At 23.3% G+C, this 17,243-nt stretch overlaps 7 protein-coding genes across 7 annotated transcripts; 4 read left to right on the top strand and 3 right to left on the bottom strand.

The window, feature by feature from the left end:
* Positions 1–76: 76 nt before the first annotated feature.
* Positions 77–2,440, top strand: PY17X_0623100 (conserved protein, unknown function; the record flags this gene model as incomplete). Its single annotated transcript, XM_022955428.1, has 11 exons — positions 77–129; positions 361–409; positions 523–625; positions 752–920; positions 1,100–1,129; positions 1,228–1,345; positions 1,489–1,566; positions 1,672–1,752; positions 1,927–2,001; positions 2,164–2,254; positions 2,355–2,440. The coding sequence occupies 11 exons, from the start codon at positions 77–79 to the stop codon at positions 2,438–2,440; spliced, it is 933 nt and encodes a 310-aa protein (XP_022813205.1).
* Positions 2,441–2,778: 338 nt separating this feature from the next.
* On the bottom strand, positions 2,779–4,503 carry PY17X_0623000 (conserved protein, unknown function; the record flags this gene model as incomplete). The annotated part of the gene is made up of 1 exon (XM_724815.1): positions 2,779–4,503. The coding sequence occupies one exon, from the start codon at positions 4,501–4,503 to the stop codon at positions 2,779–2,781; it is 1,725 nt and encodes a 574-aa protein (XP_729908.1).
* Positions 4,504–5,448: 945 nt separating this feature from the next.
* PY17X_0622900 (conserved protein, unknown function) lies at positions 5,449–5,786 on the bottom strand (the record flags this gene model as incomplete). Its single annotated transcript, XM_724816.2, has 2 exons — positions 5,449–5,605; positions 5,704–5,786. The coding sequence occupies 2 exons, from the start codon at positions 5,784–5,786 to the stop codon at positions 5,449–5,451; spliced, it is 240 nt and encodes a 79-aa protein (XP_729909.2).
* A 974-nt stretch (positions 5,787–6,760) lies between these two features.
* Positions 6,761–8,539, top strand: PY17X_0622800 (U3 small nucleolar RNA-associated protein 7, putative; the record flags this gene model as incomplete). The annotated part of the gene is made up of 1 exon (XM_725046.2): positions 6,761–8,539. One exon carries the CDS (start codon positions 6,761–6,763, stop codon positions 8,537–8,539), a length of 1,779 nt encoding a protein of 592 aa, XP_730139.2.
* A 966-nt stretch (positions 8,540–9,505) lies between these two features.
* Positions 9,506–10,600, top strand: PY17X_0622700 (pre-mRNA-splicing factor CWC15, putative; the record flags this gene model as incomplete). The annotated part of the gene is made up of 2 exons (XM_022955427.1): positions 9,506–9,560; positions 9,804–10,600. The coding sequence occupies 2 exons, from the start codon at positions 9,506–9,508 to the stop codon at positions 10,598–10,600; spliced, it is 852 nt and encodes a 283-aa protein (XP_022813204.1).
* Positions 10,601–11,176: 576 nt separating this feature from the next.
* PY17X_0622600 (uncharacterized protein) lies at positions 11,177–12,785 on the bottom strand (the record flags this gene model as incomplete). The annotated part of the gene is made up of 3 exons (XM_725044.2): positions 11,177–12,261; positions 12,487–12,533; positions 12,736–12,785. The coding sequence occupies 3 exons, from the start codon at positions 12,783–12,785 to the stop codon at positions 11,177–11,179; spliced, it is 1,182 nt and encodes a 393-aa protein (XP_730137.2).
* Positions 12,786–13,589: 804 nt separating this feature from the next.
* On the top strand, positions 13,590–16,547 carry PY17X_0622500 (zinc finger protein, putative; the record flags this gene model as incomplete). Its single annotated transcript, XM_022955426.2, has 1 exon — positions 13,590–16,547. The coding sequence occupies one exon, from the start codon at positions 13,590–13,592 to the stop codon at positions 16,545–16,547; it is 2,958 nt and encodes a 985-aa protein (XP_022813203.2).
* Positions 16,548–17,243: the final 696 nt, after the last annotated feature.

Here is a 17,243-nt window from a genome sequence, read left to right as displayed (position 1 = left end):
TTTATTTATTGTAACTTTTTTAATTTTTTTTTTTTTGTTATTTTTCATTTTCTCCTTTTTAAATTTATTTCCTAAAATGAGTTGCTCAAATGTTGCCCGTCCTCCCATGTCTATAAATGATAGTCTAGGGTAAGCATATCAACACATAAACATGAAATATAAATGAAAAAAAATAAAATAAAATAAAATAAAATAAAATAAATATATTCCATAAAATATTGAATGTATACAATTATATATGCACTTTGAGTTAAATTATTTATGTAATTATTTTTTATGAGAGTATTTTAGTAGCTTCTACATTATTGTGTGCAAATATTCGGAATTGTATTATTATTCTACATTTTTTTTTTATTTCAGCAAGCCGGCAGGAAAACCAACAAATTATGATGGTTTTAATTTTTTACAAGTATTTTTAAAACAACATTTTGTCTCTCCATTTGCTATATATATCTATAATAATTGTACACAAGTTTTTTTTCGAATTTAACACATTTCAATTTTTTTTTTTTTCATAACTAGTTCTATGGAGAGACTACAAAAAACACATTTAAAAGCTCAATAAGAAACATTGATCACAAAAATAAAAATTCTATTTTTGATTTACCCATACCTGACCAGACAGGTAATCCCGTTACTTCATTCATTTTTTATTTGTCATTTTTGGTCATTTTTTATTTGTCATTTTTGGTCATTTTTTATTTGTCATTTTTGGTCATTTTTTATTTGTTCTGAACGTTCAATATAACAGATCTTGCCAAAGCCAATTCTCCAAAAATGCAAAGAACAGCTCGAAGAATTAATGAACATTCTTCTTATAATATAAACAAAATATTTCAAGGTGACGACCCAAATACACCCAATAAAAAATACGGGAAAAAAATTCACCCCGACATCAGAAATCTTTATATATTTACCAAGTTAGCCAAAATATACAGCCATATCAACCAAATGATTAGCTTAAGATAAAAGTGTGAAACCATGCAATATATGCTTCGCTAAGTTTATTTGTATTTTCGCGTATTCACTCCGTAGTTTTATAATTTGATTTATATACATCCTTTCTCATTCCCTCCCTTTTCAACTCCTATTTTACAAGTCAAAGCAATTATGAAAGCGAAAAAAAAAGGTTTGAAAAAAAAAAAAAAAAAAAATTACATGCACAATTAATAAAAATAATCAATTATTGCCTGCATTGTACATAATAATATTATATTTTTTTTTTAGCTCCAAAAAGATAAGTGCATACAGTTTAAATAGCAATCCTTGTAAATGGGGAGTAGACGTTTTCAGATATGATTTACCTCCTCCTAAAAAATTATATAGGCATGTGAATAATTTATCTGTAAGAAAAATAAGCATAAAAAATAAGCATAAAAAATAAGCATAAAAAATAAGCATAAAAAATAAGCATAAAAAATAAGCATAAAAAAATATATAGCTGCATAACTACAATAATAGCTATATTATTTTTATTTTATTTTGTAGACTTGTCTAGTACCGCATAAAAGTGAAGATTCATATATTCAAAAACACAACAAAACACATTATATTACCCAATTAGAGGTTTTTAAATAAAAAGAAATGAAAAAAAATGAAAAGAAAATTAATATGTACATAACATTTTTCCATCCACTTTATATATTATATTTATTTCTCGAATTTTCAAAGAAATCTTTATGCCCTAAAGAAAATGTATTTATTCCGAACTCTAGTAAAAAACTTATTCCCATTCAAGAATCTAAACTTGAGGTATCAATAAAAATGCACAGAATTTTTATTTATCATTTTGTGTTTTCTACATACCGATGTTATCCAACTTTTTCTTATTTATAACTCTTTTTTTTTTATTTTTATATTTTATATTTTTCATTTTTTTTTTTCATTTTTTTTTTTATATTTTTCATTTTTTATACCTTTTTTCAGATGAATTGTGTTCCTAGGGACCAAGAAGTAAATCGAACGAAACAAAGCCGATCTTCTCATCGTGGAAATTTAAATGTTAATTCTTACAAAAATAAAATATAATATAATAAAATATAATATAATAAAATATAATATAATATAATAAACCACGTTTCAATAGTTACACCATCCAGTTCAATCATTACACATATACAACATTCACACATGTACATGGGAATAACTTTTTTTTTTGTGCAGGCAGATCTAACTCCCCTTGTGGCGAGCACTAAAAAATTCTGTCATATAAATAATGAAAACAGAAACAAAATTTGTTCCGTTTCTTTTAATTGTAAATTTGCTTATCATTTTAAAAACGTATACACTGTCTACTTAGGTTCCACATTTATAAAAATGGACATTTTTTATATTTTTTATTTTTTTTTTTTCAGATGACAGAACGATATCACCATATCGGTCAGGAAAAAGAATAGGATATTCAAACAGCCGAAGTGAAAATTCAATATTTTTATTTTAAACAATATAAAACTGATGAAATATAAATTAAAAATATATTAAACCCATGATTATTACATAGACCTTTAATTTTTGTAACATTCTCCCCCTCTCCTTTTTTTTAGTATATCTTTGTTTCTACACATTTGGCTATTTATTTTTTTTTTTTTTTTTTTTAATTTATGTTAATATAATTAAAAAAAGAAAGGAAGAAATTATATTATTTTCATTGCTTTGTATATAACTGCAATAACAATAAGCACCTTTAGGTTGCTATAGATTGTTTTAACACTAAAAAATTGAAAAAAAAAAAAAAAAAAAAATGATTTGAAAAAACAAACACAAAAATAGAGTACTACATTAATGAATAACAATATTAGACAAAAAACTAGATCCCAATTTTTTTGGATAAATATTGAATCCTTTTAAATCAATAATTTTTTTTTTTTTTGGAGCTATAATATTAAAAATTTGTTTACATATAGAACAACAATTTTTTTGAAACTTAGTCAGTTTAACTGGTTCTTCATATTTATGTTCAAAAATAAAAGTATAGTTAGGATCATTATATTTTTTAGAAACTGGAATAGCAAAATGTTTAGTACATAAATTTTCAATTCCTAAACAATTACATGCATCTATACTTTCAGGTTTTATATTATCATCATATATAGTTTTAACAGAATCTGTATATGTAGGTAAGGAAATATTTGAATATGATTTTTTTTCGTTTAAATATATGCTTTCTTTATTCCCTTGAATTTCATTATCATATAATTCTTCTTGAATATCATAATTTTCATCTTTTTCTGGACATGTTTTAGGATAAAGATGTGAACCTTCATATGTACTTAATTGAGGAGGTATTATTTTATGATTAACAAATATAGAAAATGAACAAAATGGAGGTACAGATGCATCACTACATGGTCCTTCAATATCATCTATCCAGAACCCAGGGCATGCAATCAAAGTAGCTAAACATTGAGGAAAACATACAGACATTGTTTCAGCAACTTTTAAACCGATTGGTAACCAACATATAGGAAATAAAGATGCACAATACATTCCTAAATATGCCATTGCACATATTCTATATTGTGTATTAGATGTTTTTCCAATTTTTGATGAATATTTTGATGGAAAACTAGCTATAATTCCATTCATAGTAGAATCTGTTACATCTGCTGTTATAAATTCTGCTGCTGTTATTGGATATAAAATAGAACCCAAACAATTCTTACCAGTAACCATAGGTAAACATGGTAATGGTCTATTTACCCATATTGGTGGAGGTATAAGAGGAGGTACAATATCTACAACTGAGCTTGCAACAGATTGTATAAGTCCTTTAACCATTGTTAAGCTTTGTAATAACATATTTGCTAAACCTGGTTCTTTTGATGATTCAATGGTTTCTACATTTTCTAATGATTCTTTCATTAATTTACTTAAATTATTTCCATAGCTAGATCTTATAGGACCTCCTGGATATTCAATTTGCTCCGATATATCAATATTATTTTTATCAACATTATTTTTATCAACATTTTTATTTCCTATTTTCTCTTTTCTGCTATTTCGAGCTTGATTGTTTTTAATTCTACTATTTGTTATATTATCACAATGTGGGTATAACTCATTTTTTTTTTTTTTTTTTTGTAAAAATTTATTTCCATATTCTTTACTCATAACTTTTTCCATTAAAAATGTATAACCATCTATATCAAAATAACTTAATGCTGATTCATATAATTCTAAAAACATTTCCTTTGATAATTGCTTTTTTTTTAATGCCCCTTTTAAATTATTCAAATATTTTCCTTTTTTTTTTCCATCCTCACTATTTATATAATTATACAACTCAATAGGGTTTGGTAACAAACTTAGATTATCCAGCCCAACATCAAAATGAGTATCCTCTACATCTTTTGTACTATTATTTTCAAGCGAGTTTTCTTTAAGTGAGTTTTCTTTAAGTGAGCTTTCTTTAAGTGTGTCCTCCCTTTCAACGTTTATTTCTTCCGACTTATAGAGATATAAAAAAATAAAAGCAAAAATATAAAATAAATGTGTGTATGCCATTTTGACAACTCTGTTTAACACACATAAGTAGATTATCACAAACTGCTGACTATATGACAATACAATTATAAATTTATAAAATACCGAATTGTAAATTTTATATTTGGCTAAGCGTGTTTGCGAAATGGTGGAAAATTAAAAGTTAAGACAAAAAATTGAAAAAGTAAAAAAATTGAAAAAGTAAAAAACGAAAAAGTAAAAAACGAAAAAATAAAAACAGGAAAAAATAAAATAGAAAAAAATAAAATAGAAAAAATAGAAAAAAATTAATCTTCCACTTTTCATCCCCAATAAGCATATCCTCATTGCATACAATGTTCATGTGCATTCTTTTTATTTTGCATTTTTTTCCCTTGATTTTTTCCCTTCATTTTTTCCCTTCATTTTTTCCCTTCATTTTCTGTTGTGTGCACAAATCGAACAATGTAAGACCGCGACATATCACCATTTATTTAGTCACCTTTTTAAACAAATTTTTGTTCATTTTTATTTTAATAAAAATGTAACTTAGTTGGAAAATTAAGCTTTATTATTACATTTTCACAATTTTCACCATTTTCAACTTTTTCACCATTTCACCATTTTCACCATTTTCAACTTTTTCAATTTGTTCGCATTTCACTTAAGACCAAAAGTTGGGGAAAATGTTTATGCATCTCTGCATACTTTGGGATATTGTACAAAAAAATGAGGAAAAAAATGAGGAAAAAATGAGGAAAAAAATGAGGAAAAAATAAAGGAAAAAAAGAGGAAAAATAGAGCGAAAAAATAGAGTGGAAAGTTATGAAAATTATATTTGCACACATGTACTCGTGTAACTTAAAATGTTAGCAGAGATTATATAACCCTGACTAAGAATCGTTATCAAATCTTAAATAAGCTTAAATAAGCTTAAATATGTTTAAATAAGCTTAAATATGTTTAAATATGTTTAAATAAGTTGAGTTATTCATAAGGTGGGGGAGCTGTTTTATTATATCCAACATCTGTTTCTTTCCAAATTCCAAAACTAAGCATTTTCTTATATTCAGTGTCTAAGGCTGGAAAAACTAACGACACACAATAAACTCCCCAAACAAGTAGCCAAGGACTTAATCTAGATCTGTATAAAAAAAAGAAAAAAAATGAAAAAAAATGAAAAAAAAAACAATTCATATGTACACTAGTATATATTTACTTTGTTATGAATATGTCACTTACCCAACTTGTAAACATCCATATCTTCGTCGAGCGTTGAAATTGTTTGTGCTCATCCATATTTTTGCATAAACAGCTTTTGACATTTTTGCAAAAAACTTATAAAATGTGTATAAAAAGTGTTGTAAAATTATACTATTGTATATAAATTAACAATGTGAAAAAAAAAAAAAAAAAAAAAAAAAAAAAAATTTATGTTTTCTAACTTTTGTATTTATTATATTTATTTTTAACTTACATACTATGTGTTATTATTTGTTTATTTTGTTTTTTCCAAAAATGAAAAATAAATTTATTTTTTTAAATATTTAATTATTACATATATTTATAAAGCGGCCAAAAAATAATTCACTTTCCCAAGTACATATATAATATATACATCTTGATTGCGTATTTATTTTGTACGCATTTATTTTTTACGTATTTATTTTTACGTATTTATTTTTACGTATTTATTTTTACGTATTTATTTTTACATAATTATTTTTACATAATTATTTTTATTTATTTATTTTTACATAATTATTTATTTTTATTTATTTTTTACTTTTCATTTTTTACCTTATGAAATGCGCAAACATTTTGCCAACATAAAACATGGTAAAAAAACGTTATAATTAAGAAAAAAAAAGAAAGTAGTATATTTATTTAATTACCACCTACCATTTATTATCTATATATTTTGCCTGACTGTTTTATTTTTATATTTATCTTAATAATGCAATGTAAAATATGTGAAAATTGCTGACAATATCAGTAGCAAGCTTTATCTAAAACATCAAAATTTAAATGCGGGTTTCCATATCATTGCCTCCAAATTAAAACCAGATACATGCACAGTACAAACATAGGCAATACAAACATATGCAATAAAATATATACATGTACAATACAAACATATACATGCACAGTACAAACATATACAGTACAATACATGTACGTATGCAGCTTCATATGCAGATCGCGTTACGCTCGTAAGCAATCATCTTTGACATGTATGTTGGAGTGACGATAAAAAAGTAAGATAAAAAAGTGAAGATATAAACAGCACATACTTATCATGAAAGCTGACTTATTCGTTGGTCAAAATGTCGAAACGGAAAAGGTTCCTGAAAATAAATTTAACATAAATACGGATATAATTATTCACAAAATAAAAAAAAATATATTTAAAAAGAAAAAAAATGGACATAATTTAAATATAGATTTATTATCAAACAATAAAGAAACATTATTATCTAAAGATTTTCCAAATCTCAAAAATATTAAAAATAAAAAAATAAAAAAAAAACTATCAACCGATGTTAAACTTGCAATATTATCATCAAAAAAAATTATAACAAATGCTCAATTTAATAACATAAATGACCAGGGTTATATTAAATTGGCTACCCATAAAAATGCCGAAAAAAAAAATGCCGAAAAAAAAGATGTTGAAAAAAAAGATGTCGAAAAAAAAGATGTCGAAAAAAATGACCCAAATGAAAGCCTTATTAACTTAAGCAAACAAAAGGGAGAGTTAAGGATAGTAGAATCTAAAACATTAAACAATGAAAATAATTTCCAAAATGATTCGATAAAAATTAGTCAAAAATATATATATGAACATGCAGATGTAGGAACACAAAAAAAAGTTTTTGATTTACATTTAAATTTAGGTCCTTATAAATGCAATTATTCTAGAAATGGAAAATATCTATTAGTAACAGGAGAAAAAGGACATATCAGTTTGTTAGATACTCATAATATGGAATCATTGTGTGAATTAAATGTAAATGAAACAGTTAGATGTAATACAACTTTTCACAATCATAAGCTTTTTGCAATTGGACAAAAAAAATATATTTATATTTATGATAATACTGGAATTGAAGTAAATTGTATAAAAGATATTTTATATCCATGTCAATTAGAATTCTTACCATATCATTTTTTACTTGCATCTATTGGTGATTTAGGAGAATTAGTATATCAGGATATATCTGTTGGTAATATTATCACAAGAAAAAAAACAAAAAGAGGGCCTTGTTCTATAATGAAACAAAATAAACAAAATGCAATTATATATTTAGGACATAGAAATGGGCATGTTACATTATGGTCACCAAATATGGATAAAAGCTTATGTGATATATTTGCTCATAAGACGCCTATATCATCTATTGGTGTGTTTGACAATTATTTAATTACAGCTTCTATTGATTGTACATATAAATTATGGGATATTAGAAAACTTGAATATATAAAATCTTTTAAATCACATAATATTATAAACAATATAGATATTAGTGATACATCTATGGTTGCATTTTCCATGAATAGTCATTTTAGAACATATAAAAATTTTTTTACAAAACCTGAATTATATTTAACACATAATACAGGAGGTGATAAAATAAATTCAATAGCTTTCCAACCATTTGAAGATATATGCTGTGCAGGTTTAAAGTATTCTATTAAATCTTTTATCGTTCCTGGATCTGGGCTAGCTAATATAGATACATTTGTTAATAACCCATATGAAACTAAAAAACAAATTAAAGAAAATGAAATTAGGCAATTACTTGATAAATTGCCACCTGAAACAATTCAATTCAAACCAAATGAAATCGGAAAAATGAATCCTTATATTTCCCATGATAATATCAAACAAAATATTCTATCTGAACACATTACTACTGTACGCTCAAAAAATAAAAATGCCTCACTTACCAAACATCAAAAACAACAAAATGGAAACAAATCTAACCATATCCCAAATAACAAAAAAAAGGGAAAAAAAAAAGGAAAAAAAAATATAAAAAAAAATGATAATAAAATGGTAAAAAATAAAACGTGAGCGGAGAATGCCACGACTCTCTTGACTTGCTATACCAATTGTTTTTAAATTTGAAATAAAAAAAAAATGATAATAAAATAATTCAAAAAAATTGTCAACTTATAAAAAGTGCACATACATATGTTATGTGTAAAAATTCACACATTACTCATATTTTATTCGATAAGATATTGAACATATTTTTAATCTATATATAATCATTAGACCAATATTAATTTTTTTACTTTTGTTTTTATTTACAATCAATTTGTCACTACCCCTTTTTACGTCTTAGCAATTTGTATTTTAATTAGATTCGCTTTTTTCATTTTGCTATTTTTTTTCATTTTGCTATTTTTTTTCGCTTTTTTCATTTTGCTATTTTTTTTCATTTTTATGCATTAATAACTCATACGTTTAATTAAATTGATATTTAATTTTCAGACTCTTTTCATTTCTTTCTGTTATTATCAAGTTTTTTTATTTTTATTCATATACTACCCAATAGAAATATAAGTATATATTTGCTTTAACATTATTTAATTTGTCGATAATAAATAAAAAAAAAAAAAAAAAATTACAATTTTGTAATACACAATTATATACTATTAAAAAGTGATTTGAAAAATAAAATTAGGATTGTTTTTATTATTTTTATTTTTTTCATTTTTATTTTTTTCATTTTTATTAAACTTTTATGCGAAAGGGAAAGCTTAGAAAGATTTCGATCAAATACGCTGAAATAAATATCAAAAAAAAAAAAAAAAAAAAAAAAAAAAATTTACAAAATAATATAAAAAAAATACTACAGTCATTTATTGAGTGCCATTATTTAGTTATGTATATTATATGAAGAAATAAAAATTATATAATTTGAAAAATAATAAACATTTATTATATATAAATTAATGTAATCATACATACGTACATAATCGTATGAATGAATATATAAAGAAATAAAAATAAAAATACAAACCAATTAAAATAATGACAACAGCACATAGGCCTACATGGTATAATGCCATTGGTGGGGAAAACCAGGGTAAAAAATTACAAAAATATTAATAAAAATATAATGCATAAATAAAAACATAAACAAATTAAAATGTTACATTTACAATTTAGTATTCATGTCACTCTATAAAATTGTTCATATATTTAAAGATTTATTTTCTCTCTCTTCTATGATTTATATTATCTTTCATTTGTTCGATGTCTTATTTTTTCATTATTCCCATATTTTTTAATTTTTTTTTTTTTTTCTTTTTTTTTCTGAACATGTCAGGTGGTAATAGAAAAGTTGGGCAAACCGCAAAAGTTTGCAGTAGGGATTTGCCTGGTCATACCAAAATGAAAATGAGAGATTTGAGTGACTATACAGAGGACAAAGAAATAATCAAAAATAATTTAATTGAACTAGAAAACAAATCCAGTGGACGAGAAGGGAATGGCAAAGAAAATGATGGAAAAAATGATGGAAAAAATGATGGAAAAAATAAACTGCTAGCCATTGAAAATATTAAAAAATTAACAAATTGTGATTATGCTAATCCATTTCCAGAAGATGAAGATGATGAAATTCAGGATGAATGGAAAGCACACAAAATGAAGAAAAAAAAGAAAGAAAAAAATAATAATAATTATGAACATAGCGACATAATATCCAAAGAAAATAGTAGCATCAATGATAGTGATATGAATTCTGAGAATTCTGAGAATGATGATGGAAGCGATAAAAGTGATGAAAGCGATGGAAGCGATGATCAATCTGATGAAGAAGAAAAGGAATTAATGAGAGAGCTCGAAAATTTAAAAAGAGAAAAACTCGAAAAATTGAAAAAAGAAAAAGAAGAAGAAGAGCTTATGAAAAATAAAAAAAATAATGTTCTCACAAATAACCCTCTTATAAATTTAGAAGATAGTGATAATGAAGAATTTGAAAACCATCAAAAAAAAAGAAAGTGGACTGACGAAGCTATATTTAAAAACACTTGTGAAAAAAAAACAAAAACAAATACATTTATAAATGATACAGTACGAACAGCATTTCATAAAAAATTTCTATTTAAATATATACACTAATTTATCACCATCAAAAAAGTATATTTTAAATTTTAGTCACTAATTTTTATGTTTACATATCTTCATGCAAAGTATCTATCAAAAATGTGTTTATCCATATTTCGTAAATTTTATTAAATTTATTCATAAAAAACTTTGAAAATGTCAATTATTTTTACCGATTTTTATTTAATTGCATTTTTAATTCTTATATTTTTTTTTTTTGTTTTCTCTATTCCATTACATATTATTATTTATCCTTTTTTTTTCAAACAAAACTACACACATGAATAATATATGTGTGTGCATTTTTTATTGATTAACTAGCCATATTCATAATTTTATTGTATTTGTAAAAAAAAAAAAAAAAAAAATGACATAAATTTACCTGAACGTTCATAATTTTAACAGTTTTTAAAAATATTCGAAAATTGTTGGTAAATAACAACAAATGGATAATATCAATCATCAAATGAAAATCATAAGACAATGTAAACACAATTCATATGTATTTCATATAAATGTTTATAAATAAATTTTGATAGTTATCCATATTTTAATAATTTTTTAATAATTTTTTAAAAATATAAAAATAAATTATTTTTTTCCTGATGAAGATACATTAAATTTGAAAAATACAATATCTCCATCTTCAACTACATAATCTTTTCCTTTTTGTAAATATTTTCCATTTGCTTTTACTTCTCCTTCTGATTTAAATTCTACTAAATCTGTATATTTATAAACTTCTGCACAAATAAAACCTTTTTCAAAATCTGTATGTATAACACCGGCTGCTTGTGGGGCTTTCGTACCTTTTCTTACAGTCCAGCATTTAACTTCATCTTGACCACATGTAAAAAAATGTATTAAATTAATTTCATAATAACCAGTTTTAATAATTTTATTTAACATACTAGTTTTAATATTATTTGCTTTAAAATATTCTTCTTTTTCATTTTCAGTCATAGATAATAATTTTTGTTCAAATTCTGCACAGTAAGGTATAATAGTACCTTTATTTTTTTCTTGAACCCAATTATATATTTTTGCTAAATATTTATTTTTTTGTCGAATAAAATCATTTTCACTCATATTAACTAAATAAACAACGGGTTTTGCAGTCAAAAAATTATATTCATTAATAACTTCGATTTCTGAGCTTTTCCAAGCTTTATCTTTTATCCATTTATGTTCTTTTAAATGTTCTAAAACAATAGTTAAAACATCATGTTCATTTTGTTTTATTTTATCTTTTTTATTTCGATTTAAAACTTTGGATATTTCTTCTAAATTTCTTTCACAATTACTTATATCTTTATAAATTAGTTCAGAATTTATTATTTCCATATCTCTAACAGGGTTTATGTTTCCTTCTGTATGTATAATATCTTCATTTTCAAATGCTCTAACAACATGATATATACCATCTACTGCTGCAATGTTTGATAAAAAATTATTTCCCAACCCTTCTCCTAAATGTGCATTTTTTACTAACCCTGCTATGTCAAAAATGGAAAGATATGCATGTACCGAACTCTTGGGCTTAAAATGATCAACTAGCCAATCAAATCTTTCATCTTCAACCGTTACTTTTGCTTCATGTGGGTCGATTGTGCAAAATGGGTAATTTTCCGCGGGGATGTTTAGCTTAGTCAGCACATTAAATGTTGTTGACTTTCCTGAAGAGTGGGGAAGAAAAGGTAAAGCAGTCATAAGCAAAGGCAAAGCAAAAGAAAAGCAAAAGAAAAGCAGTCATAAGCAAAGGTAAAGCAAACGCAAAGCAGTCGTAAGCAAACGCAAAGCAGTCGTAAGCAAAGGCGAGGCAACACTGGCAACGATTTTATATTCACACTGTCCCAAAATATGTCATCTGCATGTGTGCAAACTGGCGAATATATCCCTACCTACATTGGGCAAACCGACCAACCCCATCTTTAGTGTGTTTTTGGGTCTAAAAAAAAAAAAAAATAAAAAATAAAAAAAAAAAAATAAAAATAAATAACAAATAAATGACAAATAAATGACAAATAAATGACAAATAAATGACAAATAAATGCTATTAGTCTATAGATAAAGCCGTGCCGTTTTAAAACAGATTAACATATCTTAAATTAATTGGAATAACACAATTATCTATTTTTATACAATCCTACCTCCCTAATAATAAAACCTTTGGCTCTTCTTCCTTTTTTTTTGGCGCCATCGTGCTTTTTATAAACAAAAAAAAATAAAATCAAAGATATAGAAATAAATATTAAAATAAACAGATTTCTTATTACAAACTTTTTTAAAAATATTAGTCCCAAGTAGTACTCTTGTAATTTTTTTATAATATTTTTTTTTTTCACGAATTATATATTCTATATGTAAGATAGCCCTTTTTTTATACTGTACTAAATACAGCTATGGAAAGTAAATTCTACATATATAGTGTTATATATTAATGCATATATGTAGTTTTACATGTATGTAGTTTTACATGTATGTAGTTTTACATGTATGTAGTTTTACATGTATGTAGTTTTACATGCATATATGTATGCTTTTGTACTTTGGCAAAGAATATATAATAATTAAAAATCTCAAAAAAATTTGAAAAAATTCGAAAAAATTCGAAAAAATTCAAAAAAATTTCAAAAAAATTCGAAAAAAATTCAAAAAAATTCAAAGATATATTCGTTATAAGGTGCAGAGAAAATATTATTAAAAAAAAAAAAAAAAAAAAAAATTTCCTACATTTTTAAATAAGCATTTTGCTATGCATATTGGCCAACTTAATTTTACAAATCAGCAAATACATTATATAATTAGTAATATTACACAAGTTTTATCATATATATTTCTGTTAAATTAAAAATCTATCATATATATTTTGACCCCAACCAATAATACATTATTCTATTCCATATAGTAACATATAAATTATTTTTTTGTCACTAATTTGAAAAAAAGAAGAAAAAAAAAAAAAAAAAAAAAGTAGCAACAATGTTTAAGACCAATATAGAGAATGTTTTATTTAATTGTGTATAGTCAAGATAGTTTTAAAAACGTTAAACAATGCTTAAGCATATTTGAAAATATATATATCTGTAATGGAAATAAAGTGGAAAAAATAGATTACAAAAAAAATGATATTGATACTGAAAATAATTTTTTAATAAAAGAAAACGAAAGTATACAATGCAAATATATACAATATTTAAATAAAAATAAAATTGAATATTATATATCATCATTTATAGAATTAAGAGTAAATATTACAGAAAATTTCAACTTATATTTAATAAAAGGAAATAATCAAAAAACAATTACAGATAAAAAACAAGACACATCACATTACTTAAAAAATTACACAAATTTTGATCATGTTCGAATAAAAGAAAAAAATGGAAATAATCCAAAAAATGGAAAAAATATTAAAAAAGTTAATTCTGAAAAACAAACTATAGAAAACACAAATCATCAAAATGAACTTAATATACCGTTACACCGATCTCATATGTTATTTATTTTATCTTTACCATCTTATTTTATTTTTTACGATTTTTTTTCTTTAATATTTGACTATATCGATTATATAGATAAAATCAAAATATTTTATGTTAAAACAAACTTTGACATATTTACAAAAAAAAAAAAAAAAAAAAAAGACACGTTTAAAGCTATTTCCAACGATATCCATAATGAAAAGAATAAAGAAAATTACATGTTAAATTCGAAATTAGAATTCGAATCAAATAACCAATCAGATTATACATTAAATAGTATCACAAGCTCAAGTATAGAGTTTTCTGATTTTTTTTCAATACCTCAAACTAAAAATATGTTTGTAAAAAATAATACAAATATAGATTGCCAAAGTAATTTCATAAATGATGATTGTACTAATTATGTACAAAATGACGATAATGATAATAATAATAAATTTAAAAAAAAGAAAAAAAAAGAAAAAAATGTGAAAAAAATACGACAAAAAAATGAAGAACACACAAAAGATAACAATACAGATAATATATCAAAAGAAAAGAAAATACAATTTTATAAAAATTTATACAAAATTTTTAAAAAAAAAATGAAAAAAAAATATATATATAAAACATATTCTCTGTTAATAATATTTAAAACACAAATATATGCGGATATGTTTTATAAAAATTTCCATTGTAAAAATATAGATTTATTAATTAAAAAAAATTTACCGAAAAGAAATGTAAACAATTATCCAGTTCACAAAACTTGGAACATATATTGTCTATTTGTTAGTGTTGTTTATTATATTATATATCAAAATTGCGAAAAAAATTGCGAAAAAAATTGTGAAAAAAATTGTGAAAAAAATTGTGAAAAAAATGACGAGCCAAATGACGACCCAAACGACCCAAATAAAACTAAGCCAACACAAATAATAAATTCTACAAACATTTTCGACATAAATAATTATGAACAATTTTTTAAAAATGTTATAATTGATGGAAATATATGTATATCTACTTGTATATTTTGTATGGAACGTTTAGGAAATTTTATATATTATATCTTAACACGAAATAAAAAATCGGATAAAGAATTATATAATACTAATAAACATCACACACCCAATAATTATATTAACATGTCATGTAATGCATGTATGTTCATAATTTTTTATGATATTGTTTCAGAATATACAACTAACTATTTTTCATATACTATTGACGAGTGTTCATATAATATTGACGATTGTTCATATAATATTGACGATTGTTCATATAATATTGACGAGTGTTCATATAATATTGACGATTGTTCATATAATATTGACGAGTGTTCATATAATATTGACGATTGTTCATATAATATTGACGAGTGTTCATATAATATTGACGATTTTTCAAAAAAAAATCAGCGTTCTCAAAAAAATGAAAAAATATGTTTATACAATCATGGAATTAATAAAATTGTCCAATTAAACGAATTAGTAAAAATATTAAAATGTAAAAATTGTAATAATGTTGATGATTTATGGCTTTGCTTAATTTGCTCAAATATTGGATGTGGAAGATATCAAAAAAGCCATGCAAAAATACATAGTTCAAATTATAATCACAACTATTGCATAAATTTAAAAACAAAAAAAATATGGAGTTATCAAGATGATTTATTTATAGACAATACAATAGATTCTCAAATAACAAACAATAATGAAAATATAACACACCTTTCAATTAATGATACATTTAGGAAATATAACCAAAATAACAAAAATAACCAAAATAATCAAAATAATCAAAATAACCGATCTAGTTATCATACAAACATAGTAAAAACAATAATTGGCGAAGACGAAAGCGAAAACGAAAACGAAAGTAAAAATAAAAATAAAAATGAACATACCATTATATACAACGAAAATGAATATATAAAGGATGATATAAAAAATTTAAAGTATGATACATTATATAAATATAATAGTGAAATATATGATAAAATTTTTGACATATTCACTAATGATACATATATTGATGATAATTTAAAAAATGAATTATTATATATTTTATATTCTAAACTTTCATATGAATCAAATATTTATAACAACAGTTTAATCGATTTGCAATATAAATACCTTAACAAGCTAGAACAAAAAAAAATGTACATAAAAAATATCCAGGAAAAAATTAATGAAATTAAAAAACAAAATAATAAAATTACCAACTATATTCAACATATAGATCACTTAATAAAAACTAAAAACTCAGAAAAAATGCAAATGCAGAAAAAGATTGATTTTTATAGAGAACTAAATAATAATATAATTTCTCAAAAAAAAAATGACAAAAATACCAACCAAAATAAAAATAAAAACAATGACAAACTTAATAAAAATGATGAAAATGATCAAGATACTGATTCAAAAAAAATAAAACACCTAGATCAAATTATAGAATCTTTGCAATCACAAATTGATAAGTTATTATTAGATTTGTAGACTCACACTACAAAAAAAAAAAAAAAAAAAAAAAAGGACAAGCTAAGTTTATATAACCCAATAAATAATTTTTTTTTTTTTTTTTTTTTTATTAACATGAAATAATTTAGCTAGCTGATAGAAAAACGAGATATCCCCAATTTATTCAAAAATATAGTTTAAAGTAATTAAAATTAATAGTGTTTTTTTAAATGTGTAAATGTTTTAAAGGGATAAAAAATAAAGATACACACAAACATATATGAAATATAAAGATATGCAAAATGTAAATTAAAAAAAAAATATATTTTTAAAAATTATAACCTAAACACACATCCATAATATATTTTGTGAGAAAATTATCGAAAAATTAAAACAAGCATATATTAAAATCTATAAAAATAAATAAAAATTAAAGATAAGGATTTGTATTAACCGAAAATTTGAAAATCATCGTATTTTCTAAAATATATAATCTACATATATTTTACTATTTTATTTTACATAATCATGCCATTATTTTTTATGTACTTTCACCCACATGTGTGTGAATAACTAGCCAAATAATAATAATACATAAACAGACATATATTTATGAACTGTTCATGCAAAATTGTATTATTGTTCATTTAATTAGTTAATTGTAATATTTTTTTTTTGTACTGCACAATGATATCCACAAATTATTCATTATTATTTTTTATGGATTTTATAATT

The sequence above is a fragment of the Plasmodium yoelii genome (genome assembly GCF_900002385.2).
Source record: "Plasmodium yoelii strain 17X genome assembly, chromosome: 6".
Lineage (NCBI taxonomy): Eukaryota > Apicomplexa > Aconoidasida > Haemosporida > Plasmodiidae > Plasmodium > Plasmodium yoelii.
The sequence above is the reverse complement of the archived record's forward strand: the minus strand, read 5'-3'. Positions and strand labels throughout refer to the sequence as shown.